Source organism: Trachemys scripta, chromosome 24 (genome assembly GCF_013100865.1).
Source record: "Trachemys scripta elegans isolate TJP31775 chromosome 24, CAS_Tse_1.0, whole genome shotgun sequence".
NCBI classification, from domain to species: domain Eukaryota; kingdom Metazoa; phylum Chordata; order Testudines; family Emydidae; genus Trachemys; species Trachemys scripta.
In genome coordinates this window covers 12098263-12107357 of record NC_048321.1, presented here as the reverse complement: position 1 = coordinate 12107357, position 9095 = coordinate 12098263, and the positions used below count along the sequence as shown (strand labels likewise).

Genomic DNA, 9095 nt, shown 5'->3' with positions numbered 1-9095 from the left:
CAGCAAAGCTTCCTCCCACTTGATTTCCAACAGGAAGCGGGAGGGGGTGGGTCTGGGAGCCAGGACTCCTGGGTTTAAGCCACTCACCTCTCCCTGTTCCATCCCTCCGTTTCTCCATGGAAGAGGGACAAGGACATAGCCGTCCATAGCCACCCCTCCAAAGGCTTCAGAGGTGGTTCTGCCAAGCAGGGGATGCTCCAGCCAGGGCAGCGAGCTCAGGGGCGGGATCCCTGCCTGCCCCAACGGGGGCTGCGCCGGGTAGGACAGGCCAGGAAGACGCAGACGGGGCTGTTGCTTCGTCAGCCCAGGAATAAACCCCAGGGCTCAGGCGCTCGGGACAGGGCTGTCTTTACTGGCCCCTTGGGCAAGGCCTGAGGGAGGGTGGGAGGGTCCAGGCGGAACCACAGGCCCAGCTGGCCTGGAGCAGCCAGACAGAGCTGGTGCCCCCTAGCAGGGGACCATTCCCCATGCACCTGAGCCAGCCAGTCCCTGCCCTGGGGCAGACGGGAGCTGGCGCACCCCAGAGGGGAAAGGCCCCGTGGCCCAGTCCCTGCCACGGACCTGAATGTGAATTTAGTCAGTTTATTCAGAACATTGTGAATTACAGAATGCCACAAAACCCATCTGGGATCCCCCCCACACCTGACAGCCGCTCCCCCACCTCCGCTCAGCCCCACCAACCCTCCCACTGCCAGCATCTGGTCACCCCCTTAACACTGACCCCCCCACCTTGTGCAAGAGGGGACAGCTGGACTGGGCTAGGCCCCCAAAAACTCCACCCCATAGAGGCGTGTCCCACCCGCACTCCTTCCCTAACATGGGTGTGGCTACCTACAACTGCACCCCTTTGGGGGCGGGGCTCCCCTAGCCCCTCCCAGGCAGGACGGGGCCATCAGGCCCAGCTGTGCTGCTGCTGCTGGAGGGTCTTGAGGGCCAGGGTCCAGCGCTCCAGCCACTGCTGCAAGGTGAGGCCCAGGCGGTGCTCCGCAGGCAGGGCAAACTGCCCCGGCTGCTCCCACCTGCAGACAGGGAGGGGAAGAGAGCGGGGAGCAGTGAGATGGCCCCTTCGGCTCCGCCCCCCACAGCTCCTCCCCAGCCTAGACACCCCCACCTCCACCCTTACCCCCCTCGCACACACGCTGTCCCCCGACATCCTTCCTCATGGCACATGCCCCCCGGCCTCTCCCTAGGTACGCCCATTCTCCAGAGGCACCAGGCCACCCCCTTCCTTCCCACCCCAACCCCCAACCCCCCCCCCGATCAGTCCCTCCTGTGCCCCCACCACTTGGGCCAGCCCCCTTCTTCCTCACAGCCCCCACCCCAGGCAGGGGAGAACCGACCCCCAGCACAGGATGGGCAGAGCCTCTCCGCTCTGGAGAACAAAACATCCCATAAACCAGGTGGGTGGGGCCTCCTCACCAGGCGTCAATGGCGGCCTGCACCTCGGGCCAGCGCTCAATACGTTGCCTGCACTGCTCCGTCACCAGCCGGATCCGCGGCCCCAGGGCTCCGGCCTGCTCCCGGTCGTGGTCCCGCAGGGCCTGCACCAGGGCTGGGGGAAGAGACGTCAGTGAGGCCTGGAGGAGTTATGGCTTTGTGTGTGGGGGGGTGCTGAGCTGTTGGGTGGATGCCATGGTCCTGCCGCCCCTCAGGCCAGCTCGTGCCCCAGGAGGGTGCCCCTTGCAGACCCTGGGAAGGGTCCTCAGGCTGGGGGGGGGGGGCGTCCCCCTCTCCGTCTGGAGCCATGGAGGGGATCTCACCTTGTGCGTCGGTCCCCGGGGAGCCCTGGCGCTGCTGCAGGCTGGCCAGCGCCTGGCTCTTGTAGCCCAGCTGGGCATGCAGGGCCAGCAGCTCCTTCTTCAGCTCAGCCATGTGGGGCAGGAGGTGCTCCGGGGCCTGGGGCAGAGACAGACAGAGACGGGGGTGAGGGGAGACAGGGCCTTGCCCCCCCCCACCCCAAGATCACTCCCCATGGGGCTCTAGGGAGGTTTAATGCAGAATATACTAGGGGGTGCTCCTGCCCCACCCCCTCCTCCAGGGCCCCCCATCCCATCTCCCCCCAGAAGAGGGTCTCACTCCTGCCCTTGTGGGGAGACCTCCCCGCTCCCTGCCCCATTGCTCCACCAAGTGTGTGTCTCACCTTGTAGAGAGGGAAGCCGGAAGCCTGGCACACAGTGATGAAGGCCCGGTTCTGGGCGAGCGCCATCCGGCCCAGCCTATGGATGGAGAGCTCGTGGGCCGGGACCTGCTGGGACCTGGAGGCGGGGGACGACTGGGTCAGCGCAGCCAAGGACCAGCCCCTGAACCCCCCATCCTCCAGCACCCCCCATCCTCACCAGGAACCCCAGCCCACCTCCCCCCCTGCTCCCCGGGAAGGGCTGCGGGGCCCCGTCGTCACAGCCGCCTGCCAGTGTAGTACAGCATTGGTATCCCCAGGAGAGCAGGTACCAGTGCAGAGTATTAATACCTCAGAGAGTATCAATGCTCCTCTCACCGCTATAGGTTTCTGATGCTCCTAGAGCATTATCAGCCCAGAAAGTATTAATCCTCCCACCCCAGATGTCGGGTACCGATGCTCTCAGAGTATTATTACCCTGGAGGGAGTATTCGTGCTCCCACTAGAGTATTAAAGCCCCTGCCCCATTCTCAGGGTATTAGCTGTCCTCCCAGAGAACACCGGGTTTTCATTAGTATTCCCCAGCACCAACACTCCTGCTTGTCTCGATGCCGCTACTGCAGCATTAATACCACTGCCCAAGTACTGATGCTCCTCGCAGAGGACCGGCGCCCCCAGCATGGGGCAGAGAAGCAAAGTATCAGTACTGCTCTGCGGGCACCTACCCCCTCGAACCTGCAGATCTCAGGGCGGGTCTGAGCCCCGTTTCAATGGGGCACAGGCAGGGGGGAGGGGGGACAAGATCCCAGGAATCCTGCATACCTCAAGTCCAGTAGTGGGGGATGGGGAGCACAGCCCTCCATCCAAGGTACTCCCCGCTAAGGCCAGGGGCTCCCCCCATATGGGGATCCAGCCCCTGGGGCACCCCAAGAGGGGATGGGGGGGGGGACGGGGCAGTTCAGACAGAGCGGGGGGTGGGGGACTCACCCCAGGAGGCTGCGGCGCAGCAGGCAGGGGAGGGCGATGGCCCCCAGCTGCCGGACCTCGCGCTCCACCCCCCCGTGCAGCCGCTGCGACTCCAGCGTCACGTCCTGCTCCGGGCCCAGCAGCTTCCTCTGCACGAAGGCCTGGACCTGAGAGAGAGTGGGGGGAGACCATGCTGGTGCCCCTCAGTCCCAGCCCTCAGTCCTGCCCCACAGCCTCCTGCCCTCCCAGCCCTGAGCCCCACAGCTCCCTGCCCTGCCAGTGCCCCTCAGTCCTGCTCCACAGCCCCCTGCCCTCCCAGCCCTGAACCCCACAGCCCCCTGCCATGCCCCCTCAGTCCCAACCAGCAGCTCCCTGTCATCCAAATCCTGGGGCCCACTCCCGCAGCCCTGCCAGTGCCCCTCAGTCTCACCCCACAGCCTCCTCCATAGTGCGGGCGGGTGGGGGTGTCTCACCTCGGCCTGGTCCTTGCGGAGCTGGGATTTGATGTAGGAGGTGCCTTTGATCAGCGCCCGGATGTGCTGCTGCTTTTCGCGCTGGGTGGATTCGGGGGGGGTTCAGTCCTGGGGTTGCTTCGAGACAGTGTCCCTGCTCCCCCCCGTGCCAGCAAGGCACCCCTATATTCAGCCCCGCAATCCCTCCCTTTACCCCCAGAAGGGACCCCAATCCTCCCACAACTTGTCCACTCCCTCCCTTCCCCCCATCATCCTCACACCCCTATATTCGCCCCCAGCATGCATGCCCTCTACTTCCTTCCCCCTAGGCCAGCCATGTACCCTGTGGATCCCCCCCTCCAAGAACCCCCAACCCATGGGCCCCTTCCCAGCCAATCCTCCCATATCCTAGCGTGTGCCCTATTGCCCCCCTACCCCCCAGGCAGATCCCATGTCCAGAGATTGCCCTGCTCTAACCCCCAGATTCCCCCCCCCATACTCACCACCAGGTGGCGGAAGTCCACGATGCGCTGCCGCTTGCTCTGCAAGGCCTGCAACTCGGCGTGGCGGGCACTCGCCTCCCGCTCCAGCTCCCGGCAGCCCCGGTGCAGCCCATCCCGCAGCCCCGTCAGCCGCACAGCCCGCAGCTCCAGCTCCAGCACTGCCCTGGGGGCCGAGCGGGATAGGCCGGCTCAGCGGGCGGATGGGGACCAGCAGGGGGCGCACTCTGTAGGTCTGGGGCGGGGGGGACCACATGGGCAGGGAATCTTCCCAGCAAGGGGCACTCTCCCAGAGGTGGGTGGTCACCGACTGTACAGGAGGGACCCTGGGTGGTGGGGATGTCTCCTCGGCAGGGGGTGCTCACCACAGGGCCCCAACAGCACAGGGGGACCCCATGGAACAGCGTAGTCTCCCCAGCAGGGGACGGTCTCCCAGGGGTGGGTGGTCACCAACTGTGCAGGGGTGAACCGAGGGGGCGGGGTGTCTCCAAAGGCCTGGGGCAGCTACCTGGTGAGGATGGCGCGCTCCGAGCCGTCCGCCAGCAGCCGGTGCATCTCCTGCAGGAGGGAGGCCAGCTGGGCCGTGCCGCGCTGCTCCCGGGCCTGTAGTGGGAGCTGTTGCACCCACAGCTCCTCACACCTGCTCCAGCCTTCCTGCAGCCAGGGGGAAGGAGCAGGTAAGGAGGGGCCAAGGGACACTGCCCCCTCCCCTGCTATATCCCAGCCGGAGATATGGCCCTGAGGTCCCCCTGCAGTCCCTGGGACCCCCCAGCACGGAGATACAGTCCCCTCCCCTGCTATATCCCAGCCCCCGGAACCTCCAGCCCCCAGATGTGCCACCCCTCCCACCACGCTATATCTTAGCTGCTGGGACTGCCCAGCCCCGCCTGCCCCTCCCCATGTCCCCACTCACCTGTATGAGGCCCCGGACCGAGGGCAGGGCTGCTGGCGGCCCCGCCAGGTCTTCCAGGCGGGCGCTCTCGTAGCGGAACCTGCAGGCCAGAGGGCAGAGGTACAGGCACCCGCACTGGTGCCATGGGTCACTGCAGCACCGCTGGGGTGACAGCCCCCCAGAGCCCTGACTCTGCCCCCTGCAGTACAAACTGCCACCACCAGGGGGCCAAAGGCCCACAGCAGCCCTTCTCCTGAGCTCTGAAGAAGTGAGGTTTTTACCCACTAAAAGCTTATGCCCAAATAAATCTGTTAGTCTTTAAGGTGCCATCAGACTTCTTGTTGTTCTCTTGAGCTCTGACTCTGCCCCGCCCAAAAACAGGTCACCACCACTGGGGGGCAACGGTTCCGTACAGCACCATGCACCCACACTGCCACCCCATTAGTGGTACCCACTTGAGCGCCTCTACGTCACAGGGAATGTCAATGCGGCTGGTGAGCTCTTGCATCTGCAGGGTGTTTTCCAGGGCCAGGTGCTCCAGGGCTGCCAGGACGTGGTTGGGAGGGTGGGAACCCACGATGTCCTGCTGGGCAGAGAGGTGGGATGAGCCACAGCGGAGCAGGGATGCTACACCCTCCATCAGGGCTGGCTCCAATACCCCAGTGCGGTGCTAGGGGGCGCTGTGCTGAAGGGAGCAGGGCAGGGGGCTCTCCCGGGGCAGTCAGGGCTGGCCCCGATGCCCCAGCCCGGCACTGGGGGCGCTGTGCTGCAGGGAGCAGGGTGGGGGGGATCCCCCAGCAGTCAGGGCTGCCCCAATGCCCGGCGCTAAGGGGCGCCCAGCTGCCCCTCCCAGAGGTGGCTGCACCTTAGCACCAGGTGAGCTGACCCAGTGCAGCGTTATGTGCAGCTGTTCCCAGCTCAGAGGTGGCTGCATCTCTGCACCATACGAGCCGTCCCCAGGGTCCCTACACTATTGTGCCTCCCTCCCCCATTACCTCCACCGTGCTCAACCAGTGCTGGTAGGATGCGTCCAGCAGCTCCTCGCTTGTCCCGCTGCTGAGAGACACACACATGGGGCGGGTCAGAAACAGAGCGGCGGAGGGGAAGGGGAGGGCAGGGGAGCTCGCAGGGTCTTACGGGAGGGCCCCAGATGTGCTGTGCTCGAAGAGCGACTTCAGGAAGTGGAAGCGCAGCTGGCAGGCCGTCCGCACGTCCCGCTGCGGAGAGACGGACAGACACTTGGACGGGTTCCCGGGGTGGGGAGGAGACGACGGCCCTCAAGAAAGCTGCAGATCACCAGGAATCACTGGTGGAATCACCAGGATCTACTGGATCCTCCCCCTTTATTGGGATCCAGGCACCAGGCTCAGTGAGATCCCTCAGGATCCCAAGACCTGATTGCCAATGACCCGACAGACTCCCCCCGGGTCCCGGCACCAGGATCAGTCCGATTCGCTCCTCCTCCCCAACTAAACCCCACCAGATCCCACGGTGAGATCACCAGAGCCCCATGCTGGCATTCACAGGGCTCAGATCACCGGGTACCCTGTGTCACTAGATCCTGCCTTGGGATCTCCAGATCCCCTCAAGATCCCAGGACTGGGATCCCCAGATCACCATCCCCAACTAGCACAAGGGAGCAGGATTCCCAAATTCCTCTCCGCCCACCCGGGAATCTACCCACTGTCCCCTCCCCACTCACCAGTACTTCAGGCTCCATGCCAGCAAGTCCGAGGTCAGGCACCTTCCCTCCCACCATCAGCTCCACCTTGGCCTTTCTGCAGAGACCAGAGGAGGCCATGAAAATGGGGTGGGGGAAGGACGAAGCATAGTTCAGGACATCCCCGCACCCTCACCCCAATCCAGGCCCCATCCTCAGTGGGACTCTGCCATGGAGCAAAGGATCCAGAGAGACGCTACCCAGGATGGGCAGTCAGTCCCCTATCCCTAATGCCACACGCCATGGGACTCCCCTCCCAAGAAGCAAAGGATTCTGGGAGTTACTACCCAGCAGAGATGTTCACTGGGTAGTGCTTTGGGAGCAAAGGATTCTGGGGGATGTGACCAGGCGCCGTGGGGACCCCATGCTAAGGATGGAATCACCCCCCACACACCTGCTGATGTCCTGCAGCTGCTCCAGCCGCCCCTCCAGCTGTGTTACACTGGCCTGCAGCTGCTGGCGCTCCTTGGCCGTGCGGACCGCATAGGCCTTGAGCAGCAGGGAGCGGCGCTGGGCGTCGCGGATCCGCTCCTGGGTCGCCTCCAGGGAGACCTCTGTGGGGTGAGAGGAGAAAGAGCGTCAGGGAAACCCCACCCCGAGCCCCAGACGCTAACCGCTAGGCCCCACTCCCCTCCCAGAACTGGGGATAGAACCCAGGAGTCCTGGCTCCCAGCCTCTCCCCCTCCCCTGCTCCCAGAGTAGAAGACAGAACCCAGGAATCCTGAGGTGATGGGTGTGAATCCCACAGGCAATTGTCTGGGGAGGGAGCATGGGGGAAAAAAAGCAGCAGCCCCATGGGCCACGGGAACCTTGCGGCTGGGGAAGAGACCACGTGGGGAGATGGTGCCCCCAAGGAGGGCAGGGTAGGGGAACAATCCTGCCCCCCAGGAAGAAGTGAGGGGAAATGGATCTGGGCTGCAGGGGGACGGTCCCACTGTGTGCTGAGGGAGAACAGATAGGAGGACTGGGGTGGACTTTGTGCCCCCTACCCCCAGAGTGATGGGCTGGGGTAGAACGTTGGGGGCACACACTATGCTGACGCCACAGATCCTTGGGGCTCCCCCCTTACCGTCAGCCATGACCTCGCGCTGGGCCGTCTCCATCTGCAGGTCCAACAGCTGCAGCTCCCCACGCAGGCGGGCCACGCCCTGGGCCAGCTGTTGGCATCGCTCCTGCTCCGGTTCCGACCTGCTGGGCTTTCCCTGTGAGGAGGGGAAGACACCGACTGGGGGTGGGGCTTCTCCTGGACAGCCCCACCTCTGAGTGTGCCCCCCATCCACCCACTGCTATAGACCCAGGCATCCTGCTCACCCCACAGCACCCCAATCCCCCCCCCCGCCCTTCCAAATCCAGATTACCATCCCCTTCCCACCGCCCCCACCCACCACACCGCACAGCATCACCCAGTCCCACCCATAACACTCGTCGTGTCCCATCCCACTGACAGCCCTCACCCACACGCCCCTATCCACACCTGCCCCATACCCCATTCAACCAGCAGTCTCCACCGGCCCCCTCACCTCTGCCTCCTCCAGATGCTGGTACCTGAGGCAAGGCCTGAGTAAAGGAGGCTGAACGTGGAGAGCGACAGAGGCCTGAACGCACAGACGTCAGGGAGAGGTTGGAGCTACCAGGCTGGGGGGTCCAAGGCCAGGAGACAGACGCCAGCCAAGGGTCAACAAGGAAATTAAACCCGCTCCCCACTGCTATAGGGGAACAGGGACACCGGGCTGGATGGGCACAGGGCTTTATCTAGGGGGCAGGGACGGGGTGGGACATTGGGCTGGATGGGCTCCTTGGTGAGAAAGTTGCCCATAATAAGAAGTCCCCAAGGGCAGAGGGGAACGAGGAAAGGATACCACAGCAAGTTCCCTCGGATCTTCTTCACATTCCTGTGAGGAAAGAGAGAGGGGTGAATCTACTGCAGAAACAGCAATGGCTCTGGGAGGGGAGTGGGGTCCAGTGGTTAGAGCAGGGGGACCGGGAGCCAGGACTCCTGGGTTCTACCCCTGGCTCTAGGAAGAGATCTGAAAATCAGAAGGTCCCATTCCCTGCCTCCCTGAGCCAGCCAGTCCCCCGCTGTAGGGCCAGGTGGGAGCCAGCGGCCCTTTGAGGGGAAAGACCCCACGCCCCATTCCTCTCACCTCTGGTGGTGCACATGCCGGGTGACGTATCTCCAGATCTCCGCACACTGGCCTGAGCACATCCTGGGGATACAGAGCGACAGCGTCAGCCCAGGGGGACATGACTGGAAACCTCTACAAGGAGCATGGGAGGCCCTCGCTTCAGGGCTGTATATCCCTCCCTGTCCCTGCCCCTTTTCCTTCCCTCCCCCCACCAGGCCTGGCTCATCCGGGTAACCTCACAGGGCTCGGGGGTAACATCTCCGGGGCTGGCAGGCCCTTTTCTGGGAGAGAGCGCGGGGGGGGGGGGGGGGGGGGGGGCCCGG

The 9095-nt window shown here is 64.4% G+C and overlaps 1 protein-coding gene across 5 annotated transcripts in view; it reads right to left on the bottom strand.

The window, feature by feature from the left end:
• Positions 1-566: 566 nt before the first annotated feature.
• The window catches only part of HAUS5 (HAUS augmin like complex subunit 5), a 9031-nt gene continuing 502 nt past the window's right edge, over positions 567-9095 (bottom strand). The window contains exons 2-19 of one of the 5 annotated variants that reach the window (XM_034756661.1): positions 8791-8853; positions 8506-8538; positions 8167-8191; positions 7716-7848; positions 7041-7200; positions 6629-6704; positions 6064-6143; positions 5922-5982; positions 5382-5512; positions 4948-5026; positions 4543-4688; positions 4038-4200; positions 3556-3636; positions 3104-3249; positions 2141-2255; positions 1761-1896; positions 1420-1552; positions 567-1019 (exon numbers count right to left, since the gene is read on the bottom strand). In XM_034756661.1, the coding sequence (XP_034612552.1) occupies positions 893-1019; positions 1420-1552; positions 1761-1896; positions 2141-2255; positions 3104-3249; positions 3556-3636; positions 4038-4200; positions 4543-4688; positions 4948-5026; positions 5382-5512; positions 5922-5982; positions 6064-6143; positions 6629-6704; positions 7041-7200; positions 7716-7848; positions 8167-8191; positions 8506-8538; positions 8791-8853 (1888 nt within the window). In that variant the 3' untranslated portion in view covers positions 567-892. Of the gene's footprint in view, positions 1020-1419; positions 1553-1760; positions 1897-2140; positions 2256-3103; positions 3250-3555; positions 3637-4037; positions 4270-4542; positions 4689-4947; positions 5027-5381; positions 5513-5921; positions 5983-6063; positions 6144-6628; positions 6705-7040; positions 7201-7715; positions 7849-8166; positions 8192-8505; positions 8539-8790; positions 8854-9095 lie in introns of all 5 variants that reach the window. The other 4 variants (XM_034756662.1, XM_034756663.1, XM_034756664.1 and 1 more) reach the window with 4 other exon arrangements.